This window comes from Salvelinus namaycush, chromosome 4 (assembly GCF_016432855.1).
Source record: "Salvelinus namaycush isolate Seneca chromosome 4, SaNama_1.0, whole genome shotgun sequence".
NCBI classification, from domain to species: Eukaryota; Metazoa; Chordata; class Actinopteri; order Salmoniformes; family Salmonidae; genus Salvelinus; species Salvelinus namaycush.
This window is the reverse complement of record NC_052310.1, coordinates 36,284,196-36,311,313: the sequence shown is the minus strand read 5'-3', so window position 1 is coordinate 36,311,313 and position 27,118 is coordinate 36,284,196. Positions and strand designations below refer to the sequence as shown.

General features: G+C 42.5%; 1 protein-coding gene across 1 annotated transcript in view; it reads left to right on the top strand.

The window, feature by feature from the left end:
* The first annotated feature begins 4,109 nt into the window (after nt 1-4,109).
* Nucleotides 4,110-27,118, top strand: part of LOC120045849 (kinase non-catalytic C-lobe domain-containing protein 1) — a 77,565-nt gene continuing 54,556 nt past the window's right edge. The window contains exons 1-9 of the mRNA XM_038990783.1: nt 4,110-4,214; nt 8,235-8,433; nt 18,168-18,226; nt 20,406-20,552; nt 21,111-21,228; nt 21,341-21,882; nt 23,785-23,899; nt 24,450-24,511; nt 24,630-24,788. Of these exons, the coding sequence (XP_038846711.1) occupies nt 4,110-4,214; nt 8,235-8,433; nt 18,168-18,226; nt 20,406-20,552; nt 21,111-21,228; nt 21,341-21,882; nt 23,785-23,899; nt 24,450-24,511; nt 24,630-24,788 (1,506 nt within the window). The remainder of the gene's footprint in view (nt 4,215-8,234; nt 8,434-18,167; nt 18,227-20,405; nt 20,553-21,110; nt 21,229-21,340; nt 21,883-23,784; nt 23,900-24,449; nt 24,512-24,629; nt 24,789-27,118) is intronic.

The following is a 27,118-nucleotide window of genomic DNA, read 5'->3' as shown; positions in this document are numbered from 1 at the left end:
AACATGGGACACTGTCACGCCCTGACCTTAGAGAGCCTTTTTATGTCTCTATTTGGTTTGGTCAGGGTGTGATTTGGGGTGGGCATTCTATGTTTTGTTTTTCTATGATTTTGTATTTCTATGTTTGGCCGGGTATGGTTCTCAATCAGGGACAGCTGTCTATCGTTGTCTCTGATTGGGAACCATACTTAGGTAACCCTTTTTCCTACTTTTTTGGTGGGAAGTTAACTTTGTTTTGTGGCACATAGCCTTAAGCTTCACGGTTGTTTTTTGTATTGTTTATTGTTTTTGATTGCGTCATCCTAATAAAAGGAATATGTACGCTTACCACGCTGCGCTTTGGTCCACTTCATTCGACGGTCGTGACAGACCAACACTTTACATGTTGCGTTTTATATTTTTCTTAAGTGTGTATATATATATATATACAGTACCAGTCAAAAGTTAGGACACACCTACTCATTCCAGGATTTTTCTTTAATTGTACTATTTTCTACATTATAAAATAATAGTGAAAACATCAAAACTATGAAATAACAATTATGGAATCATGTACATTTACATTTAAGTCATTTAGCAGACGCTCTTATCCAGAGCGACTTACAAGTACATACATTCATACTTTTTTTTGTACTGGCCCCCCGTGGGAATCGAACCCACAACCCTGGCGTTGCAAGCGCCATGCTCTACCAACTGAGCCACACGGGGCCCGGGGAATGTACTCATTCAAGGGTTTTTCTTTATTTTTACTATTTTATACATTGTAAAGTAATAGTGAAGACATCAAAACTATGAAATAACACATATGGATTCATGTAGTAACCAAAAAAGTGTTAAACAAATCTAAATGTATTTTACATTTTAGATTCTTCAAAGTACATTTACATTTACATTTAAGTCATTTAGCAGACGCTCTTATCCAGAGCGACTTACAAATTGGTGCATTCACCTTATGATATCCAGTGGAACAACCACTTTACAATAGTGCATCTAAATCTTTTAAGGGGGGGGGGGGGGGGGGGTTAGAATGATTACTTTATCCTATCCTAGGTATTCCTTAAAGAGGTGGGGTTTCAGGTGTCTCCGGAAGGTGGTGATTGACTCCGCTGACCTGGCGTCGTGAGGGAGTTTGTTCCACCATTGGGGTGCCAGAGCAGCGAACAGTTTTGACTGGGCTGAGCGGGAACTGTACTTCCTCAGAGGTAGGGAGGCGAGCAGGCCAGAGGTGGATGAACGCAGTGCCCTTGTTTGGGTGTAGGGCCTGAGACAAAGTAGTCACCCTTTGTCTTGATGACAGCTTTTCACACTCTTGGCATTCTCTCAACCAGCTTCATGAGGTAGTCACCTGGAATGCATTTCAATTAACAGGTGTTCCTTGTTAATTTGTGGAATTTCTTTCCTTAATAATGTGTTTGAGCCAATCAGATATGTTATGTCAAGGTAGGGGTGGTATACAGAAGATATCCTATTTGGTAAAAGACCAAGTCCATATTATGGCAAGAACAGCTCAAATAACCAAAGAGAAACGACAGTCCATCATTACTTTAAGGCATGAAGGTCAGTCAATGCAGAACATTTCAAGAACTTTGAAAGTTTCTTCAAGTGCAGTCGCAAAAACCATCAAGCACTATGATGAAACTGGCTCTCATGAGGACCGCCAAAGGAAAGGAAGACCCAGAGTTACCTCTGCTGCAAAGGATAAATTCATTAGAATTAACTGCACCTCAGATTGCAGCCCAAATAAGTCCTTCACAGAGTTCAAGTGACAGACACATCTTAACATCAACTGTTCAGAGGAGACTGCGTGAATCAGGCCTTCATGGTCGAATTGCTGCAAAGAAACCGCTACTTAATTAAGGATGCCAATATTAAGAAGAGACTTGCTTGGGGCAAGAAACACGAGCAATGGACATTAGACCGGTGGAAATCTGTCCTTTAGTCTGATGCGTCCAAATTTGAGATTTTTGGTTACAGCCGCCGTGTCTCTGTGAAACGCAGAGTATGTGAACGGTTGATCTTCGCATGTGTGGTTCCCACCGTGAAGTATGGAGGAAGAGGTGTGATGGTGCTTTGCTGTTGACACTGTTTGGTGATTTATTTAGAATTCAAGGCACACTTAACCAGCATGGCTACCACAGCATTCTTCAGCAATACACCATCCCATTCAGGTTGTGCTTAGTGGGACTATCATTTGTTTTTCAAAAGGACAATGACCCAACACACCTCCAGGCTGTGAAAGGGCTATTTGATCAAGAAGGAGAGTGATGGAGTGCTGCATCAGATGATCTGGCCTCCACAATCACCCGACCTCAACCCAATTGAGATGGTTTGGGATGAGTTGGACCGCAGAGTGAAGGAAAAGCAGCCAACAAGTGCTCAGCATATGTGGGAACTCCTTCAAGACTTTTGGAAATGCATTCCAGGTGAAACTGGTTGAGAAAATGCCAAGAGTGTTCAAAGATGTCATCAAGGCAAAGGGTGGCTATTTTGATGAATCTCAAATATAAAATATATTTTGATTTGTTTAACACTTTTTTGGTTCTATATGTGTTATTTCATAGTTTTGATGTCTTCAATATTATTCTACAATGTAGAAAGTAGTAAAGATAAATAAGAACCCTGGAATGAGTAGGTGTGTCCAAACTTTTGACTGGTACTGTATATATATATATATATATATATATATATATATATATATATATATATATATATATATACTGCACTGTTGGAGCTAGGAACACAAGCATTTCGCTACACCTGCAGTAACATCTGCTAAATATGTGTATGTGAACAATAAAATGTGATTTGAACATTTGATTTGGAACCAGGATTTTCTGAAAATGTGGGAATTTTGCAACCCTACTTACAGGCCTGATGTGGCATGTAAACCACGAGTTTCAGGCCACCATATTAGGTTAAAGCTAGGCCTCAAAATAAGGCCTGATGATGTGTGTAAATAGATTCATTATAATTATAAAATATGCCTAGGGCTTCACTTGGTTAAAGCCACTACTGAAAATTCATGAATCCAACAACCATGTCTCTGTCACTAGCAAATACAGTCATAGGTGTGAACTCTTCAATTCACTGGAAAAAGCAAGCACAATTACAATGGAGCCGTGGTTAACTGGGGGCATTACTCAAAATGTTCACGCTTATTCAACTCAAATCTGGACCCCCGCAGTGACTCTATCTGTTTGAGTAATGATACATTATCACTTTAAGTAACTGTACCCAGATATATTAAGTGCAACTGTTTTTTTCAAAAGTTTTTAGTAATTACAGTACACCGAGGTTGACAGTGGTGCATGTATCCCAATATTTCACTTAGGCCTATTATATTTATTTATATTGACTTAGCCTATAATTTCGGCAATTAAATGTTAAATAATACTAGTGCAGCATAAGTAACCAGTGCAAGCAGGTGTGATTTTGCACTTGGTAATACATGAGTAAAACCTTAAAACAACGCAGTTTGCAATTAATGTCACTCAGTGCAAAAAATGTAGGACAGAATTTGCAACAAAGGCTAGCTACACCGTTCTAAGTCACTCAATGGCACGCTATTCCAGAATTGCTTTGATGCAGATCGCGGCGCCGTACGTGAATGGAATCTTGTAAATAGGCTACCCTTCTTCAAAACAAATGATGGTACATAGTGTAGCTTCGTAGCATTTACTAGGAGGACTTGGGAACTGCAGTTCACTATCGCAATGTCGGTTATTTTTGTGGAGGTGTGGCAGTCGTTGCCATGACAGCATATAGTTGGCAAACTCCCTTGTTGCCATTGATTATTGGCAGTACACATTCAAACGCTGTCTTTCGCTTGTTTTGGAATGAAAAGAACTGCAGTGACACCGACCGTTTTGTTGAATGACGCATCATGTTGCTGGTGGTAATGGAAGGACGGGGAACATTCTAAAAAGTAGCCCGCACTCTTCGTGTTTGGACCACGTATTCAGGCATGTAATCTTTCCTGCCTCAATACAGTGTTGCCAGGACACCAAGGGAGGGAGAGCTTTAGGCTACAGTAGGCTAAGGGCTATGAGTGTGAAACTGCACACACCCAATTCTACAAATATCCACAGTCTTGTTCAAAACTAAATACAATGGGGACATCTGGAACTGATGCAGTCGAATTCTCAGGGGAAGAGGAGGAAGAAGAGGAGGAATACTATGAATTTGAGCATCTACCTGCACTCCTTGAAGATGAGGTGAGAGTGAATATTTATGTTTACATTATTATCATCATGAATATGATTGTTCTCTCATTGGCATATATTAACTAAGCTTGAATAATGTAGGCTACCAACAATATTGTGGACTGAGGGTCCCCAAGGGACTGACTTTATTGTCTGTGAAATATATGCACCTGGGCTATGTTACTTGTGCGGTCCCAATAGATAGGCTAACCTATACGCTCTTCACCAAGTGATTTAATGATTGAAGAAGACATGTTGTTTTATAAGGTCTAATCAAATCAACAACATGCGCTCTGTCTCAGGACACTAAGATCGGATTCATGTCTGTGATCTTTCCTTATAACTCTCATGGTGATCAAAGACCATAATTATACTGTGGGACATAGGTAATGACCCCTGCTGTGTCCCCTCATGGCTTTAAGTTGATCATCTGGAGATTCATTACAACATTAAAATACTACCCTGTCCTGTTTTCATCTCCCACTTTGAGTTTTAAAGTACCTGCCCAGTGAAAATCTAACTTTTAAAAGTTAATATTCTGTTAACTCATATCCAAATAATGTGGTTGACTCGTCCTATACTCATATTTGTGGCCAAAGCATAAATTGGAGAAACCCCCCCACAAAAACCCTACCTTTACCTTGTATCTCAAACCAACGTTTAAAAAAATGCTTGCTATTTCCTAATAGAACATGATGTCATCTCCCTGAGGAGGATGAGCTGGCCAATCAGCGGTCTACTCGCACAAATATTTTTTATGACTGATATACAGTACCAACCAGTCAAAAGTTTGGACACATCTACTCATTCCAGGGTTTTTCTTTATTTTTACTATTTTCTAAATTGTAGAATAATAGTGAAGACATCAAAACTATGAAATAACGCACATAGAATCATGTAGTAACACAAAAAGTGTTAAACAAATCAAAATATATTTTAGATTCTTCAAAGTAGCCACCCTTTGCCTTGATCACAGCTTTGCACACTCTTGGTGTTTTCTCAACCAGCTTCATGAGGTAGTCACCTGGAATGTGTTTCAATTAACAGGTGTTACTTGTTAAAAGTTCATTTGTGGAATTTCTTTCCTTCTTAATGCGTTTGAGCCAATCAGTTGTGTTGTGACAAGGTATACAGAAGGTATACAGAAGACCAAGTCCATATTATGGCAAGAACATCTCAAATAAGAAAAGAGAAATTACAGTCCATCATTACTTTAAGACATGAAGGTCAGTCAATGCGGAAAATTTCAAGAACTTTGAAAGTTTATTCAAGTGCAGTCGCAAAAACCATCAAGCACTATGATGAAACTGGCTCTCATGAGGACCGCCACAGGAAAGGAAGACCCAGAGTTACCTCTGCTGCAGAGGATAAAGTTCATTAGAGTTACCAGCCTCAGAAACTGCAGCCCAAATAAGTTCTTCACAGAGTGCATGAATCAGGCCTTGATGGTCGAATTGCTGCAAAGAAACCACTACTAAAGGACACTAATAATAAGAAGAGACTTGCTTGGGCCAAGAAACACGAGCAATGGACATTAGACCGGTAGAATTATGTCCTTTGGTCTGAGGGGGTCCAAATTTAAGATTTTTGGTTCCAACCGCCGTGTCTCTGTGAGATGCAGAGTAGGTGAACAGATGATCTCCGCATGTGTGGTTCCCACCGTGAAGTATGGAGGAGGAGGTGTGATAGTGTGGGGGTGCTTTGCTGGTGACACTGTCAGTGATTTATTTAGAATTAGAGTCACACTTAACCAGCATGTCTACCACAGCTTTTTGCAGCGATACGCCATCCCATCTGGTTTGCGCTTAGTGAAGCTATCATCTGTTTTTCAACAGGACAATGACCCAACACACCTCCAGGCTGCGTAAGGGTTATTTGACCAAGATGGAGAGTGATGGAGTGCTGCATCAGATGACCTGGCCTCCACAATCACCCGACCTCAACCCAATTGAGATGGTTTGGGATGAGTTGGACTGCAGAGTAAAGGAAAAGCAGCCAACAAGTGCTCAGCATATGTGGGAACTCCTTCAAGACTGTTGGAAAGCATTCCAGGTGTAGCTGTTTGAGAAAATGCCAAGAGTGTGTATAGCTGTCGTCAAGGCAAATGGTGGCTACATTGAAGAATCTAAAATGTAAAATATATTTTGATTCGTTTAACGCTTTTTTTGGTTACTACATGATGCCATATGTGTTATTTTATGGTTTTGATGTCTTCACTATTATTCTACAATGTTGAAAATAGTCAAAATAAAGAAAAACCCTTGAATGAGTAGGTGTGTCCAAGCTTTTGACTGGTACTGTATGTCCACACCATTCTATTGTATTTTTTATTTTTTATTTTTTATTTTTAACCTTTATTTAACTAGGCAATTCCGTTAAGAACAAATTCTTATTTTCAATGACGGCCTACTGGGGAATAGTGGGTTAACTGCCTTGTTCAGGGGCAGAACGACAGATTTTTACCTTGTCAGCTTGGGTATTCAATCTTGCAACCTTTCGGTTACAAGTCCAACGCTCTAACCACTGGGCTACCTGCCGCCCCAGGGTACGCATACCACATTCCAACACAGAAAAGCTACCTTTTAACATACTGAATCAGCATTTTTTGGAAGGAAAACTATTTCACTCATATTGTAAGTAATTATATTTCCAATGTTAAACAATGTACAGTGTGCAGTGTGATTCTGTGCAGAACAGTTATTCACAGTTTTTCGCTCTGGAAGTTTTGAGCTGCAGGGGCTTTTGCAAGTGTGGCGACTCCGCAGAGAAACGGCAGAGTAATCTTGAGTGGAAGGCGGTATGTGTGGGGTCAGCCTGCCAGATGCATTCAGCTGTAGCCTACACACAAGGGGAACAAGTGTAAACTTAGTCACATTTGACCTTTGAGTACTATGGGATGAATTAAACCACTAACAACTCACCATGATTTCCCTCAATTACTTAGTCACCCAACCAGAAAAAAAATCACTCACTACTTCACTCTTCTTTTCTTTCCCTCTTATGCTCTCTCCTTCTCTAAACCTTTGAGGAGTTCCACCAGTGCGGATTTGGTCTCATTTAGAGCTCTTGGAGTGAGAGGGAAAGTTACGTAGACCTGCACATTTAACTCGAGGAGAGAGGGAGAGACTCAATGTTTCTCTGCGCTGTTCTCAAGGGAAACAGTCTATTTATGGCCTTTTGCTGCTGCTTAAAGTGACAGTTTTCTGCCCTATTATTGTGCCATATTCTACAGCATTGTAGGTGCGCTTTATTCACCTTCCGAAACAAATATTTTGTAACTGACAGGCAACCATCTTTTAGATCTCTCTCAGATCAATTGAAGAGGTACTTTAAAGAGGAATATTCTATCTTCACCCCACTTCCATCTTTTTAAATGTTAGAAAAAAAGGGTTCCAAAAAAAGGCTTCTTCGGCTGTACCATAGGAGAACCCTTTTTGGTTCCAGGTAGAACCCTTTTGGGTTCCGTGTAAAACACTCTGTGGAAGGGGTTCTACATGGAACCCAAAAGGGTTCTACCTGGGGACAGCTGAAGAACCCTTTTAGGTTCTAGGTTCTTTTTTCTAAGTGTTTAAAATTACAACAACTGAATGCCCATGTTCCATGAGACTTCCATGAGACTTTTGAGAAAAGACAGTGGTCTGTTCCACTATTCAGTCACATGCATGTAATGGAAATGCAGAGTACTGGACACATCATCACAATGGAGTCTCTCTATCTCAGTGCCATCAAAGACTGGCTTTTGTGCTCATGTGCAGAGCCAACAAAAGATCCTCTCTTCTTCACACAGAAGTCCAGCACTGAAAATGTCAAACATGCCATGAGTTATTTCGTATTCATTGATGTAATAAGGCTTCTTCATAAGACAAAATGTGCCCGCTTGGCTTTGCACAGTTTGCAGCATGACATACGAGGGTGTGAGGGTAAGTGTGTGTATTGCTGCATGACACATACCGTATTAATTGTGCATGTGTGTTACTCTTGTGTGTGTGTGCATATGTCTGTGTGTGTGTGCGTGCATGCGTGTGCCCACAGGAGAACGTGTCCCTGGCAGATATCCTGTCGTTGCGGGACACCTGTCTGACGGAGCAGGAGGTGTGGGCGGTGTGTGTGGAGTGTGTCCTGGCCTTGCAGAGTATCGCCCCATCGCCCCTCTTCCACACCCTGTGCATCACACCCGACACCCTGGCGTTCAACGCCCATGGCAATGTGTGCTTTATGGAGCAACTCAGTGGTGAGTCAACACAGCCCTCTCTACCTCAGAGATGATCCAGTCTCCCTGTCCATTCAGGGTCATGTTCATTAGGGCACACAAAAACGTTTAAAAACTTTTTTTAACGAAACAAAAAATAGTTATCCTTTTTGCAAGTAGTCCAAGTACTCCCTCCCTGCTTCACTTTATTTTCTTCCATTTAGTGCATATTGAACACAACCTAGGTCTATCAGTTATTCAGTGGATTCTATGGTGTTTCGTTTCAGTTACAGTGCATCTGTTAGTCAGTGCTGTCTGCTATTGTAAAGGACTGAGGCAGCACTCTCTCCACTGATCAATCAGTCTGATCTGAAAAACCATGGCATCCTGAGGTCACAGGTCAATCTGTCCTCCCTATCGGAAGTCAAAGGGTCATGAAGATCAGGACCCGTATTCAGGTCCCCCCTTCAATTTATTATGACTTCAAAGGTCAAACTGATCTTAGATCAGCACTCCCACTCTGAGATGCTTGATGAATAGGGTTTCAGATTCTCCCCATGAAAAGTTTGTTTACAAACCTCATCATATTCTCTTTTGGTCAGCAGTATACGTTTCAAACTAGAAAGTTCCACCTGTTCCCAAAATAATTAAAATGCAAAACGGCTGCTTTTGCAAAAGAGGGATGTCTCTTAAAATGTTGAGCTATTGTGTGATTACATCTGTGTGATGTGATTTTGCAGTCGTCTGCAGCTCCTCATCTCATTTGGATGGAAAGGGTCGGTGAAACAGTCACATCCTTCATGTTCAGGATACTATGCCTCTGTCTCACCTTGTCCCTCAGACATACTGAGAAATCCTCTCTGCCAACAGGCTAGCTTCTTCTCCTCTCAGGGAACTGCAATCATCTGTCTTTTACCAAACAAGGTTGCGTCACCGTCTGTCACACTCACCCTTGTTGTCCCTTCCACACAAACATACACAGGCAGGTAGGCAGGCACGCCAACACATACACACACGTATGCATGGATCCACAGACGTACATGCACACCGGACGCTCACACACATACGCACGCAGACACAACAGTTCAGGGATAGCCTCCCATTTTCTCCCTGGCAACATCAGTAATTGATAAGCATTGATGAGATCAACAGTGTCTGTGTTGCCAAGGGGATTGTTTCCCTGGTAACCGATATTCTGGCGGTCAGCTGGCTATCAGTGCCTTTGACTCACCCTGGATTCACATTAGAATCTATTGCTGATCGCTAATTGAGTTAATTTGGTTGACACAATAAGATGTGCTGTCACATGTCCTTTGTTGTGCACATATTGGAATACTAACCAGCACTTATACCCCAATACTACTTTTCTCCCCTGCACTGATTAGGTTTAATCGAGCTGTTTTTTGAATACTGATGTGTGTGGGATATCATCACGTGTTCCCTTAGGTCACTCTGAATGCTCAATTCCTAACGTGACCAATTAATGCTCAGTATGCAGCAGGGCTATTACTCATGGAGCAGTATCCATTCAAATCAAATCAAATTTTATTTGTCACATGCGCCGAATACAACAGGTGTAGTAGACCTTACCGTGAAATGCTTACTTACAAGCCCTTAACCAACAATGCAGTTAAAGACATAGAGTTAAGAAAATATTTGCTAAATAAACTAGTCAAATGTTTTATAAAACAGCAGTGCCCTAGACCACTGCTCCCGGGTGGCGCAGTGGTCTAGGGCACTGCATCGCAGTGCTAGCTGCGCCACCAGAGTCTCTGGGTTCGCGCCCAGGCTGGGCTGGGTTCGCGCCCAGGCTCTGTCGCAGCCGGCCGCAACCGGGAGGTCCGTGGGGCGACGCACAATTGGCATAGCGTCGTCCGGGTTAGGGAGGGTTTGGCCGGTAGGGATATCCTTGTCTCAGTATGTAAAAAAAATGTAATAAAATGTATGCACTCTACTGTAAGTCGCTCTGGATAAGAGCGTCTGCTAAATGACTAAAATGTAAATGTAAAATGTAAATAAAAAGTAACACAATAAGATTACATAACAATAACCAGGCTATATACAGGGGATACCGGTACCGAGTCAATGTGCGAGGGTACAGGTTAGTCAGGATAATTTCTACATGTAGGTAGGGTTAAAGTGACTATGCATAGATAATAAATAGTGAATAGCAGCAGTGTAAAAACAAAGGAGGGGGGGGGGGGGGCAATTCAAATTGTCCGGGTGGCCATTTGATTAATTGTTAAGCAGTCTTCTGGCTTGGGGGTAGAAAGTGTTAAGGAGCCTTTTGGACCTAGACTTGGCACTCCGGTACCGCTTGCCGTGCGGTAGCAGAGAGAACAGTCTATGACTTTGGTGACTGGAGTCTTTGACAATTTTTTGGGCCTTCCTCTGACACCACTTAGTATATAGGTCCTGGATGGCAGGAAGCTTGGCCCCAGTCGGTCGGATGATCTTTTCAGTCTCCTCATTCTCCTGAGGTGGAACATGTGTTGTTGTGCTCTCTTCACGATTGTCTTGGTGTGTTTAGACCATGATAGTTTGTTGGTGATGTAGACACCAAGGAACTTGAATCTCTCAACCTGCTCCACTACAGCCCCGTCGATGTTAATAGGGCCCTGTTCGGCCCTCCTTTTCCTGTAGTCCACGATCATCTCCTTTGTCTTGCTCACATTGAGGGAGAGGTTGTTGTCCTGGCACCACACTGCCAGGTCTCTGACCTCCCTATACGCTGTCGCATCGTTGTTGGTGATCAGGCCTACCACTGTTGTGTCTTCAGCAAACTTAATGATGGTGTTGGAGTCGTGCTTGAACATGTAGTCATGGGTGAACAGGGAGTACAGGAGAGAACTAAGCACGCACCCCTGAGGGGCCCCGGTGTTGAGGATCAGCGTGGCGGATGTGTTACCTACCCTTACCACCTGGGGGCGGCCCATCAGGAAGTCCAGGATGCAGTTGCAGAGGGAGGTGTTTTAGTCCCAGGGTCCTTAGCTTAGTGATGAGCTTTGTGTGCACTATGGTGTTGAACGCTGAGCTATAGTCAATGAACAGCATTCTCACATACGTAGGTGTGCCTTTTGTCGAGGTGGGAATGGGCGGTTTGGAGTGCGATTGAGATTGCATCATCTGTGGATCTGTTGGGCCGGTATGCGAATTGGAGTGGGTCTAGGGTTTCCGGAATGATGGTGTTGATGTCAGCCATGACCAGCCTTTCAAAGCACTTCATGGCTACCGATGTGAGTGCTATGGGGCGGGAGTAATTTAGGCAGGTTACCTTTCCCATTCCTGGGCACAGGGACTATGGTGGTCTGCTTGAAACATGTAGGTATTATAGACTGTGTCAGGGAGAGGTTGAAAATGTCAGTGAAGACACTTGCCAGTTGGTCCGTACATGCTCTGAGTACACTGCTGGTGCTCTCATGCATGCTTCAAGTGTTGCTTGCCTCAAAGTGAGCATAAAATGCATTTGGTTGTCTGGTAGGCTCGCAGCTGGGTTTCCCTTTGTAGTCCATAATAGTTTGCAAGCCCTGCCACATCCGACGAGCGTCAGAGCTGGTGTAGTAGGATTCAATCTTAGTCCTGTATTGATGCTTTGCCTGTTTGATGGTTCGTCTGAGTGTCACGATCGTTGATGGAAGAATCAGACCAAGGTGCAGCGTCCTAAGCGTACATCATTTATTTTGATGAACACGAAAAAACAATAAACTACAACCGAACGTGAAGCTACATGCAGTGCAGAAAGCAACTACACACAAACAAGATCCCACGAACTAAAGGTGGAAAAAAGGCTACCTAAGTATGATCCCCAATCAGAGACAACGATAGACAGCTGCTTCTGATTGGGAACCATACCCGACCAACAAAGAAATAGAAAAACTAGAATGCCCACCCTAATCACACCCCGACCTAACCAAATAGAGAAATAAAAAGGCTCTCTAAGGTCAGGGCGTGACACTGAGGGCATAGCGGGATTTCTTATAAGCTTCTGGATTAGTGTCCCGCTCCTTGAAAGCGGAAGCGGAAGCTGTAGCCTTTAGCTCGGTGCAGATGTTGCCTGTAATCCATGGCTTCTGGTTGGGATATGTACTTACGGTCACTGTGGGGGCGATGTTGTCCATTCACTTATTGATGAAGCCGGTGACTGAGGTGGTATACTCCTCAATGCCATTGGATGAATCCCGGGAACATATTCCAGTCTGTGTTAGCAAAACAGTCCTGTAGCGTAGCATCCGCGTCATCTGACCACTTCCGTATTGAGTGAGTCACTGGTACTTCCTGCTTTAGGTTTTGCTATTAAGCAGGAATCAGGAGGATAGAATTATGGTCAGATTTGGTAGAAAATGGCATTACACAATGTAATACATTTTAATATTAGCTCTCTCCAGTCCCATCTGAGAGAATATGAGAGCCTTAAAGTAGGTTGTTTTTTGAAATCATATTGTTAGCAGGGAGTACATTCCTTCACTCATTGAGTTCACTGTAGTCTCCTTCCTACAATATGTACGTGTTTGCCTCTCTTGTTATATTATAGACCGAGCTAACTTGTGATCTGGCCTTACCTTGTAGCTGTTGATGCACCTGGAATAGAGTAAAGTGCTATATTCAGATTGAGTGAATTTGCAATTGCCATTATTCAATAAAACATTTTGCATAACCAAATAATTAACAGCACTTTATACAGGTATTTCCCTCTTTTCTTATGGATTGCTCGTTTTGCAGTAGTACAATCCACTCATATTTCCCTTCCTTCCTTCCTTCCTTCCTTCCTTCCTTCCTTCCTTCCTTCCTTCCTTCCTTCCTTCCTTCCTTCCTTCCTTCCTTCCTTCCTTCCTTCCTTCCTTCCTTCCTTCCTTCCTTCCTTCCTTCCTTCCTTCCTCACTCACCATTTCCCTTTCTCATCCTTTTCCCCTCTTTCTTTCTCTACACAATTCCATCCCGACCTCTCCTCTCTTCTCTTCCCTCGGTCTTTGTCTCTACCCAGTAGTGTTCACTTCTCCTTGGCCGTTCGTTCTTACCCTCTGTAGTGTCTCTGGTTTGCCCTCCACCTGGGTTGGGAGCACCTCAGTCATAACTCCAGTGGTCAGAGATGGCACTCTGACGATTGGCCTATGTCCTCCATCACATAGCCTAAAGTCTTGCCTGACCATGTACTGTATACACACATGATAGAAATCAAGCTATTATGAGAAGTACATTTATTTATTGTAATAATGTGGGGTAGTCATGTAATCCGATGTCTTGATTATTGATCACCTGTGAAAGGAAAGGAACATGTTTAGAGTTGGTGGTCGAAAATCTTTTGCTGTTCCGTCTCCAGTGAATATAGCCTAACTCTTTCTGTTCAAGAGTGCATCATTTATTCAGGAGTATGGGTAATGCAGAGGTTGCTAATTCCCGGGGGGGAGGTCATCTTTGAAGCCCTATGTTATATTTATGCATTAAGCCTGGTTTAGCACTATGATTGAGTTCTCTGCTTATGATATGTATGATCTGAACATGTCTTTTGTATTTCATTTCTTATGAATGCTAGTTTTCATGATGTGAAATGATGTCTTGTTCTCATTGGTCAGAGGCATGATGGGTAGTCCTATTTAAACCCTGTCCTTTCATTGTTTGAGAGAGAGAGACGGGGTAAGGTCGGCATGTTGCCGTTGACAGGCGTCATTGAGCCCGGGTTTTCTTTGATATACTGATTCAGTTCAGTTTGGCTTTGATCAACCACCAGTTTGTCATTTTTGTTTGTAAATACAGTGGCAAGAAAAAGTATGTGAACCCTTTGGAATGACCTAGATTTCTGCATAAATCGGTCATAAAATTTGATCGGATCTTCGTCTAAGTCACAACAATAGACAAACGTAGTGTGCTTAAACTAATAACACACAAATTATTGTATTTTTATTGTCTATATTGAATACATCATTTAAACATTCACAGTGTAGGTTGTAAAAAGTATGAGAACCCCTAGGCTAATGACTTCTCCAAAAGCTAATTGGAGTCAGGAGTCAGCTAACCTGGTGTCCAATCAATGAGACGAGATTGGAGATGTTGGTTAGAGCTGCCCTGCCCTATAAAAAACACTCACCAAGTTTGAGTTTGCTATTCACAAGAATAATTTCCTGATGTGAACCATGCCTCCAACAAAAGAGATCTCAGAAGACCTAAGATTAAGAATTGTTGACTTGCATAAAGCTGGAAAGGGTTACAAAAGTATCTCTGAAAGCCTTGATGTTCATCAGTCCACGGTAAGACAAATTGTCTGTAAATGGAGAACAGTTCAGCACTGTTGCTACTCTCTATAGGGGTGGCCATCCTGCAAAGATGACTGCAGGAGCACAGTGCAGAATGCTCAATGAGGTTACGAAGAATCCTAGAGTGTCAGCTAAAGACTACTAACATCTCTGTTGACGAGTCTACGATGCGTAAAACTCTAAACACGAATGGTGTTCATGGGAGGACACCACGGAAGATGCCACTGCTCTCCAAAAAAACATTGCTGCACGTCTGAAGTTTGCAAAAGTGCACCTGGATGTTCCACTGGGCTACTGGCAAAATATTCTGTGGACAGATGAAACTACAGCTGAGTTGTTTGGAAGGAACACACAACACTATGTGTGGAGAAAAAAAGGCACAGCACACCAACATCAAAACCTCACCCCAACTGTAAAGTTTGGTGTAGGGAGAATCGTGGTATGGGGCTGCTTTTCTGCCTCAGGGTCTGGACAGCTTGCTATCATCAACGGAAAAATGAATTCCCAAGTTTTTCAAGACATTTTGCAGGAGAATGTTAGGCTATCTGTCTGCCAATTGAAGCTCAACAGAAGTTGGGTGATGCAATAGGTCAATGACCCAAAACACAGAAGTAAATCAACAGAATGGCTTCAACAGAAGAAAATACGCCTTCTGGAGTGGCCCAGTCACAGTCCTGACCTCAACCCGATTGAGATGCTGTGGCATGACCTCAAGAGAGCAGTTTACACCAGCAATCCCAAGAATATTGCTGAACTGAAACAGTTTTGTAAGGACCGTTGTGCCAGTCTGATCCGCAACTACAGAAAACGTTTGGTTGAGGTTATTGCTGCCAAAGGAACATCAACCGGTTATTAAATCCAAGGGTTCACATACTTTTTTCCACCCTGCACTGTGAATGTTTACACGGTGTGTTCAATAAAGACATGAAAACGTGGAATTGTTTGTGTGTTATTAGTTTAAGCAGACTGTGTTTGCCTATTGTTGTGACGTAGATGAAGATCAGATCAAATTTTACGACCAATTTTATGCAGAAATCCAGGTATTTCCAAAGGGTTCACATACTTTTTCTTGCCACTGTACTTGTACAGTATCGTCAGCTATGCTAAGTCTAATCCTCACTTTGCTAATAGAAAGTCTCACTCTGGGCATGAAGAACCAGATCTGCATTGTTGCCTCCTCACTGTTAAAATCGAACCGCATGGTCAACTTCACAAGCCCCAAATCTAGACCTGACCTACTAAACAGTCTCTAGCTGTGGGAAGAGGCATTATCCTTACTTTCAACCCAGCACAAACAATGGCCTACTTAAGACTGAAAAGGCTCTGCATCGTGACACCAAGGCTCTGATCAGGAGATAGCTGCAGTCTCATTAGTCTGGGTTTGTCTCTGAGCTATTGAATAATATAAGCTCAGCAATAAAATAAGCGTCCCTTTTTCAAGACCCTGTCTTTCGAAGAGAATTTGTAAAAATCCAAATAACTTCACAGATCTTCATTGTAAAGGGTTCAAACACTGTTTCCCATGCTTGTTCGATGAACCATAAACAATTAATGAACCTTGTGTAACGGTCGTTAAGACACTAACAGCTTACAGACTGTAGGCAATTAAGGTCACAGTTATGAAAACTTAGGACATGAAAGAGGCCTTTCTACTGACTCTGAAAAACACCAAAATAAAGATGCCCAGGGTCCCTGCTCATCTGCGTGAACGTGCCTTAGGCATGCTGCAAGGAGGCATGAGGACTGCAGATGTGGCCAGGGCAATAAATTGCAATGTCCGTACTGTGAGATGTCTAAGACAGCGCTACAGGGAGACAGGACGGACAGCTGATCGTCCTCGCAGTGGCAGACGACGTGTAACAACACCTGCACAGGATCGGTACATTCGAACATCACACCTGCGGGACAGGTTAAGGATGGCAACAACAACTGCCCGAGTTACACCAGGAATGCACAATCCCTCCATCAGAGCTCAGACTGTCCACAATAGGCTGAGAGAGGCTGGACTGAGGGCTTGTAGGCCTGTTGTAAGGCTGGTCCTCACCAGACATCACCGGCAACAACGTCGCTTATGGGCACAAACCCACCGTCGCTGGACCAGACAGGACTGGCAAAAAGTGCTCTTCACTGACGAGTCGCGGTTTTGTCTCTCCAGGGGTGATGGTTGGATTCGCGTTTATCGTAGAAGGAATGAGCGTTACACCGAGGTCTGTACTCTGGAGCGGGATCGATTTGGAGGTGGAGGGTCCGTCATGGTCTGGGGCGGTGTGTCACAGGATCATCGGACTGAGCTTGTTGTCATTGCAGGCAATCTCAACGCTGTGCGTTACAGGGAAAACATCCTCCCTCATGTGGTACCCTTCCTGCAGGCTCATCCTGACATGACCCTCCAGCATGATAATGCCACCAGCCATACTTCTCATTCTGTGCGTGATTTCCTGCAAGACAGGAATGGGTCTAGGGAAGAGCGAAGAGCTCGGATCTCAATCCCATTGAGCACGTCTGGGACCTGTTGGATCGGCGGGTGAGGGCTAGGGCCATTACCCCCAGAAATTCCCCCCAGAACTTGCAGGTGCCTTGGTGGAAGAGTGGGGTAACATCTCATTGCAGAAATGGCAAATCTGGTGCAGTCCATGTGGAGGAGATTCACTGCAGTACTTAATGCAGCTGGTGGCCTCACCAGATACTGACTGTTACTTTTGATTTTGACCCCCCCTTTGTTCAGGGGCACATTATTCAATTTCTGTTAGTCACATGTTTGTGGAACTTGTTAAGTTTATGTCTCAGTTGTTGAATCTTGTTATGTTCATACAAATATTTACACATGTTAAGTTTGCTGAAAATAAACGCAGTTGACGGTGAGAGGACGTTTCTTTTTTTGCTGAGTTTACAAACATTAGGAACACCTTTCCTAATATTGAGTTGTTTATTAATAGTTTGACAGGGATGCTGGCCCATGTTGCTTCCCACAGTTGTGTCATGTTGGCTGGATGACCTTTGGGTGGTGGACCATTCTTGATACACACAGGCAACTGTTGAGCGTGAAAAACCCTATGTCATGGAAAGAGCAGGTGTTCTTAATGTTTTGTGGCTTAGCACATGGTTTTATAATAGGCCCCATATTGTCAATTTAGACCGATACCAACACCACTTGTAATAACACATTTATTACAAATTTTAACGAGCTGTATTGTTGTGTGCTATGATGACTGGTTACAAGTGGTTTCATTGGCTTAGCATCTTCATCATATTTTTGAGGGACAGTAGGCCTACCAACACCACATATAATAAAAAATGTATTACACACTCAGGCAGGTAGCTAGTGGTTAGAGCGTTTTGACAGTAACCGAAAGGATGCTTGATCGAATCCCCGAGTTGACAAGGTAAAAATCTGTCCTTCTGCCCCTGAACAAGGCAGTTAACCCACTGTTCCCCGGTAGGCCATCATTGTAAATAAGAATTTGTTCTTTAAAGACTTGCCTAATTATAAAGAAAAATTTGATATACTTTTGTATGTTTGTCTTGTAGATGATCCTGAGGGATCGTTTATACCTCCAGAGTTTGACAAGACTGGCAGTACCTTTGAGGTAAGTGGATTATTTCACTATGAATGGCTACTTCGCAGTCTGTATTGCCTCTCACTATAGCTGTCACGCCCTGGCCTTAGATTGGTGGGTAATTCTGTCACGATCGTCAAAGGTAGAGAGTGAGGACCAAGGCGCAGCGCGTGAAAAGAACATCTTCTTTTATTTAGAAGAGAACAAACACAAAACGAAACCACTTTACAAACTAACAAAATAACAAAACTGACGAACGTGAAGCTAAGCATGAACTAGTGCATACATGCAACATAGAACATCGACATAGACAATTACCCACAAATGCATGATGCCTATGGCTGCCTAAAATATGGCTCCCAATCAGAGACAAATGAAAGACATCTGTCTCTGATTGAGAGCCACTCAGGCAACCATAGACATACCTAGAAACATACACTCAACCATAGACACAGCTAGACTACTATACTAAACATAAACCCAACTACTCTAATAAACCCCCTAAACCTTACAACCACCCTAGACACTACAAACAACACATACATTCCCCATGTCACACCCTGACCTAACTAAAATATTAAAGAAAACAAAGAATACTAAGGCCAGGGCGTGACAATAGCAGATGCTCAAAACAAACATGGGAGAAATCAAAGAAATCTAAATCCTCTCTACGTTTAGCAGCAAATACAGAAGATAACAATATGTCTCACTAAGAAAGGATTTCACTCTCTTTTATTATCGCTCTCATTCTGTCTCATTAACTCGTTACATTTACTTTTACATTTGAGTCATTTCGCAGACGCTCTTATCCAGAGCGACTTACAGTTTGTGTATTCATCTTAAGATAGCTAGGTGGGACAACCACATATCGCAGTCATAGTAAGTAAATTTTTTCCCGCAATAAAGTACTGTAGCTATAAGCAAAGTCAGAGCTAATAAGGGGGAAAATAAATAAATAATTATCTCTTTCTCTTCTCTCTCTCTTGTCTCGCGTTCACTTATTCTAATTCAGATCTCCCTCACTCCCTCTCTGTAATTTCTCCCTCTGCGTTGTCACTCATTGTAACCATGTAGCCCTATAAATTGATTTCCTGCCTAGACTACATTAATCAGTTGATCAATTGCAGCTTTAATGTGTGTGTCATTGAGTACTAAATAAACCATTGTGTGTCTATGTTTGTCTAATTGATCTGGTCTTCCAATGTATGTGCTCCAAGTGGAGCAGCTGAGGCCATAGATATGTCATTAATTATAGTAATTCTATTTCTATCGCTGGGACCTGCTTGTACACACAACAGGAACTAAACATGTCCTTACCGCAGCTGGTAGATTTAATATGTTGGCTCTGTTTATGCGAGACAGACATTTCGACTTAGAGAGGCTTCAGCTAACTATTTTTGTTATGTCTCACACTTTGAGATCTGGATCTTCTGCCTTTCCCATATCCAACACATGAGTACGGGTCGCATTCCTTTTAATTGTTTGGAATCTTGTGTCTTGTCTGAGATTTGGCCTAAAAAACACCTAGTTCAGATTCTTTCAGGAGCCAACAAGTAAGCCATAATTGCAACAAAGAGCTCCATTCCCCCAAGTAAAGCACAAGAAGAGGGAACTCTCACGGCATACAAAGAGACAGGCTCTAGTGAAATTCCCATGTACGTGCTGTAATTTCATCTCCACTGACTCCTGGTATTGCAGCCTTTCATCCAATGAGATGAGATCCAAGGCAATATAGAGGGATGATTATGTGTTTGTTAGATAAGGCCCCAGAATACATTGCCTGCCAGACATGATTCATCTGAGGGTGGTCAAATGAGGGAGCAACTTGGCCCTGGTCTTGGCCTGGCCTGCTGCAGCTTTATTTACTTCTTATTAATGGCCTGATGAATTACTTCCTCAACCAACAGCATGCCAACTAGGCTCGGTTTCCAGTAAGACCACACAGAGTTGCCCAAAGGACTTGTGCTACATATACTAATAATTTGAGGTTACAGTGATCACGGGATACAGTAGTGCTTTATGGCTGTTTGTTTGTTACACAAGGTGCTGACATGAGATCATAAATGACACATATTTTATGTTCTAAATCCCATATGGTTGAAGGCTAACATGTCCAAGCAGTGTCTAGTCGATATATTTTATGATAAACAATTGCATGTGTCTGGTTCTAGGGGTCAGTTTAAGGTCAATGACTCTGTGTCTCCTCCAGGGACACATGTACTCGCTAGGTTCCACCCTCTCTGCTGCGCTGGACTTTGTCATTGAGCCAGAACTGGAGGCAGAGCTGGGGGAGGAGATTCAGAGACTGCTGGAGCAGATGCAGGAGGAGGGGCCGGAGGACAGGCCACACCCCCAGGTAAGGTCACCATCATGGATGACCTTTAATGGAGTGCTGTCTTTACACTCTTATTATACAAATTATTACAGGTAATATGGTGTAAGAAATATCAGAATGGATTTTCTCTCAAGTAGTAATGATAGCACTATCAATAGTAGTAGCAGTATGAATAGTAATAGGCCTACTATAGACCCTTTGGCAAACAGATACAAGAGACATGACAAACTGATATGCAACTGTAATACTGTAGATGTGCACAGACAGTGAACATGAGCACCACCGTGTGGAAGAGCAATGACAGTGCAATGCAGATAGGGAAAAGCATAAAAAATTGTTGATGTCACAGTCATGCATGAAACCAGAATTCTACACAGGGGATAAAACTTGAACATTAAGTGTATACCAGTCAGAGGATGTATTTTCTTTTGGGAAACAAATTAAACTGTTTCAACACTGAGTCCTCAACATTGAAGCGTCAACGATGAAATTAAACGTAATAAAGACACGTTGCGTCATAGAATACGTATGTTTGTGTTAGCTAATATAGCTACAATATTATATGTATCTCGCCCTCAGGACGTCCTATCCCTTGCAGAGGAAAAGCTAGAGCATACCTCTTCCACAGTCCTGTGCCGGAAACTCTCTTCTATAGGAAGAAGAGTCCTGTCAATCGAGTCCGTTGCAACATTTCAAGGTTTGCCTTTAGGCATGAGATATCTTTGTGTATTTCTATTCAAACATCAATTTCTATTGTAGTCCGCTGTGGCCATAACCATACTAACTGTGTATCCATCCACCATCCACAGATGGGTGGGATGGCTCTTGGGAGGCTCGATGGCAGCAGCCCAAACCCAACTGGCAGCTCCACAAGAGCATCAGCTCTGAGGACAGTAGCTTCAAAGACCAGTGCATTGTCTCAGACACCACGGCTGAGAATCCAGACCCAAACGATCCCAATGTAACTCTCCGGCATCACGTATGTGGGGCCTGGGACTCCACCCTGTGGGCTGATGGTATGGGGGATGTGGAAGAGGATGGATGTGTCATAGAGGAGGACATGTTTGGTTCGCAGTTGGATAGCAGATCTCAGAACAGTTCCCCTGTACGCAGGAGGGCTCAGGAGAGGGCTGGGAGGGTAAGGGGGGTTCTGAATCGTTCCTGCTCTGTCCCAGACTCCAATAATCCCCCCACACTCCCGCCAACGCCCCACGAGGATATCAGTGTCAATGTATCGGACCTCACGGAGATAGGAGCTGAGGAATGCATGGGGCACGGGTCTGTTTGGAGCAAGAGAGGGGATAGAGAGACAGCCCCTTATGAGTGCAGTGACTCTAAGCAATGGGGATCAGTAAGAGACAATGAGATGTCAGAAGGGGACAGACCTTCTCACATGCCCATATGTGGTGGTAAAACAGATTCAGACGGTCAAAGTGGAACACGTGATGATCCCACTTTGGCCCGCCCAGCTCAAGACCCAGAAGTGTCGGTTGACTCTGCCTGCAACGTGACTTTAAACTCAAACCTTTACACTCCAAATAATCACATGACTAAAAGCATGCTGTGCCTCAATGAAGAATCACAAGATGAGGTGAGTTCAAGTCTAAATTACACTAAATTATTTAATTGATCTGCTTTGAACATCTACAGTGCATTCGGAAAGTATTCAGACCCCTTGACTATTTCCACATTTTGTTATGTTACTGCCTTATTATAAAATGTATTTAATTTAAAAAAATCCTCATCAATCTAAACAGGTTTTTAGATGTTTTTTGTAAATGTATTAAAAATGTAAAACATAAATACCTTATTTACATAGGTATTCAGACCCTTCGCTACGAGACTCGAAATTGAGCTCAGGTGCACCCTGTTTCCATTGATCATCCTTGAGATGTTTCTACAACTTGATTGGAGTCCACCTGTGGCAAATTCAATTCATTGGACATGATTTGGAAAGGCACACACCTGTCTATATAAGGTCCCACAGTTGACAGTGCATGTCAGTGCAAAAACCAAGCCATGAGGTTGAAGGAATTGTCCGTAGAGCTCCGAGACAGGATTGTGGCGAGGCACAGATCTGGGGAAACTGAGCAATCCGGGGAGAAGGGGCTTGGTCAGGCAGGTGAACAAGATCCCGATGGTCACTCTGATAGAGCACCAGAGTTCCTCTGTGGAGATGGGAGAACCTTCTAGAAGGTCAACCATCTCTGCACTACTCCACCATTCAGGCCTTTATGGTAGTGTGGTCAGACGGAAGCCACTCCTCAGTAAAAGGCACATGACAGACCGCTTGGAGGTTGCCAAAAGAGGAAACCTGGCACCATCCCTACGGGGAAGTATGGTGGTGGCAGCATCATGCTGTGGGATGTTTTTCAGCAGCAGGGACTGGGAGACTAGTCAGGATCTAGGCAAAGATTAACTGAGCAAAGTACAGAGAGATCCTTGTTGAAAACCTGCTCTAGAGCACTCAGGACCTCAGACCGGGGTGAAGGTTCACCTTCCAACAGGACAACGGCCCTAAGCACATAACCAAGACAACGCAGGAGTGGCTTCGAGACAAGTCTCTGAATGTCCTTGAGTGGCCCAGCCAGAGCCCAAACTTGAACCCGATCAAACATCTCTGGAGAGACCTGAAAATAGCTGTGCAGCGATACTCCCCATCCGACCTGACAGAGTTTGAGAGGATCTACAGAGAAGAATTAGAGAAATTCCCCAAATACAGGTTTGACATGCTTCTAGTGTCATACCCAAGAAGGATCGAGGCTGTAATCGCTGCCAAAGGTGCTTCAACAAAGTACTGAGTAAAGAGTCTGAATACTTATGTAAATGTAGTATTCACTTTTTTTTTTAAATAATACATTTGCAGAAATTTCTAAAAACCTGTTTTTGCTTTGTCATTATGGGGTATTGTGTGTAGATTGATGAGGGATATTTTAGAATAAGGCTGTAAGGTAACAAAATGTGGGAAAAGTAAAGGGGTCTGAATAAAGTCTGAATACACTGTACATAGATTTACATGCCTTCGTTTCAGAAAATGCCTTGTTTCAACTCTTCAGGCTGATTTTCCCAGCCCAGATTAAGCCTATTTCTGGACTAACAAGCATTTTCAGTGGTGATTTTCCATTGAGCATGCTTTTTAGTCCAGGAATAGGCTTAATCTGGGTCAAGGAAACTGGCACTTGTTTTTCTACTGTAGTGTGCCCTTTGGGAGGGAGAGAGATGTTAACAGTGTTTGTGATTGATTGTGACATAGTGGATCTCTCTGAGGGATCTACTCACACGGAGTGAGCAGAGATTGTCTGTGAATGAGCTATGGGCCCTGTGTCATACCTGCCTCTCCACACTGCAGACGTACATAGACTACCCAGGTTAGTGACACATCTGTCTACCCGCCACTGATACTCTGCTCTGTGTAAACCAATTACATTATTTACTAAGCCGTAAGCATCCAATCCCTCACCTTCTCTGGTCTCTGTGAACCACTTTTCTGTTGATTCAATTATTATGAGAAGCGTCAATATGGCAGTGGCAATAAATCATTCAGAACTTTGTTTAGTGTGACATACATTTGACAAATGTATTAACCTCTAAGGCCTACTGTTCTTTCTTCTTCCTTTTATTTCCTTTCTGAAAGCATACTTATGCTTGGACACAATGTACGTGGGTTGTGAGGGAGAAGTTCTCTTCTTGAAACCTAAAAACACAGGTATGGCTCTTTTTGCTTATCCACAGTAGTCAGCAATTGTCTTTGTCTGGAATGATAAAGTTACTTCAGCACTTTCCATATGTTCTTTGTCTCTGTTTATTTGCAACTGTTTTGACGTAAAATATTCAAAAGTGCTCTTGAGCAAAGTGTCTGAGGCAATATTTCTTTGAAATCTTATCACATTCAATAATTCAACATGAATGTTGTTGTAGGATCCTGTGATGCATTTTATCTGGCCCCTGAATTCCAGGAGCATGGAATCGTAACTGAAAAGGTTTGCCTCAACTTCTGACTTTCATTTTTTAAATAAATGTTCCATCAAGTAGATGTTTCTGAATACTGATTACTGAAGTGGGTTTACTGAAGTGGGTTTCATCTGTCTGTATGTTCAGGCCTGTGTCTATGGGGTGGCTGCCATCCTATGGGCCACTGCCAAGTTCAATCTGTCAGCCAACCAAAAACTGGCTATGCCCAGGAAGTTGAAGAGGCTGCTGCTGGAGATGGCCAAGAAGACGCCCTTCGAGAGACCATCCATTGTCATAGCGAAAAAGGTATTAATAGTTTCAGCTGTCAACCACTCTATTGAAAAGCACATCTATCTATTCTTCTTTTGATCAATGTGTTAGTAACACTATTTACGTATGTAACATCTTTGCATTTTAATAGACAGCAATCCTGACAAAAATATTGTACTGTTCACCTTTTAATTTGTAAAAGTGATTGTATTGAAACTACTAATAATTCATTTATCTCATTTTGAAATGAAAGTATTTGTAGGAAAGCAGTGGCAATTGTTACTGAATGGACTATCCTGGTGTATGAAATAAAGTGAATGAATGAACAAATTAGCAAAATGTCTTTACTGTAAAGTGTGTTGCGATTTTAAATGCACTTTAAATAAAGTTTGATTTGATGAACAAAGGTATTCATGAATTAATAAATAAGCGAATGAATGAATGAAGTAGCTCAGGTGTTGAGGGAACAGATGTTCATGTGTTTCATTATGTTTCTGCTGTTACAGAGCTGTCGTGATTATCTATCATGCCAAGGAACGAACGCTGAGACAGTGTGGACGAAGCTGATCAACAGAGTCCACCCGGTACCATTCCATTGTACTACCCCAGATAGCACATAATGTTCTGAGAACCACATTTTTCTTAGAGCATGGTGAGAGTGTGGTTGTACTATGGTTATTTTGCATACAACCTTCCCACAACGTTCAGGGAATGTTGCAGGATAGTTGCTTGGATTTGGAACATTCTCAGCACATTTAAGGAACTTAAATTTAATAAAACATTTTGGTAATGTTCTAGGAATGTTCTCCAACTGGTTTGACACTGGGAAAGTCTCAAATAGTTTAGAGAACGTTAACAAACAACATTCTTCTGTGGGAATTTCAGTACTTCAGAATAATGTTTCCTACATGTTTCCTCATGGTTCTATTTAAAGTCATGTTCTCGGAACATTAAGAAAACTTTCCATAAAAACCACAAGAAAACATTACTAACATTCAAAGGACATACTCCTTTCCTGGGAACAGGCCCAAATCCCCTTCATTAGTGTGAAGAGAAGACAGAGAAAAAGAGGACTGTAGTCAGGCTGCCTTCTGAGAATTCTTAGGCGATTGAATAAACCCCCACTGCCTTCCATTCTACGAGCTAACATGCAATCATTGGAAAATAAAGTCGATGACATACGAGGAAGATTAAACTACCAACGGGACATTAAAAACTGTAATACCTTATGCTTCACGGAGTCATAGCTGAACGACGACATTATCAACATACAGCTGGCTGGATAGAACAGCGACGTCTGGTAAGACAAGGGGGGCGGACTAAGTATATTTGTAAACAACAGCTGGTGCACGATATCTAAGGAAGTCTCGAGGTTTTGCTCGCCTGAGGTAGAGTATCTTATGATAAGCTGTAGACCACACTATCTAACTAAAGAGTTTTCATCTGTATTTTTCATAGCTGTCTACATACCACCACAGACCGATGCTGGCACTAAGACCGCACTCAATGAGCTGTATTCCGCAAACAGGAAAACGCTCATCCAGAGGTGGCGCTCCTAGTGGCCGGGGAATTTAATGCAGGGAAACTTAAATCTGTTTTACCTCATTTCTAATCAGCATGTTAAATGTGCAACCAGAGTGAAAAAATACTCTAGACCACCTTTACTCCACACACAGAGATGGGTACAAACCTGTCCCTCGCCCTCCATTTGGCAAATCTGACCATAATTCTATCGTCCTGATTCCATGAAAGATGGAAGCACCAGTGACTAGATCATTAAAAAAGTGGTCAGATGAAGCAGATGCTAAGCTACAGGACTGTTTTACTAGCACAGACATGCTAGCACAGACATTGAATATGTTCTGGGATTCCTCCGATGGCTTTGAGGAGTACACCACATCATTCATTGGCTTAATCAATAAGGGCGTCGATGATGTCGTCCCCACAGTGATCGTATGTACACTACCGTTCAAAAGTTTGGGGTCCCTTAGAAATGTCCTTGTTTTTGAAAGAAAATCTATTTTTTTGCCCGTTAAAATAACACCAAATTGATCAGAAATACAGCGTAGACATTGTTAATGTTGTAAATGACTATTGTAGCTGGAAACGGCAGATTTTTTATGGAATATCTACGTAGGCATACAGAGGCCCATTATCGGCAACCATCACTCCTGTGTTCCAGTGGCACGTTGTGTTAGCTAATCCAAGTTTATCATTTTAAAAGGCTAGTTGATCGTTAGAAAACCCTTTTGCGTTAGCAGAGCTGTTAGCAGAGCTGAAAACTGTTGTTCTGATTAAAGACGCAATAAAACTGGCCTTCTTTAGACTTATTCATTATCTGGAGCATCAGCATTTGTGGGTTCGAT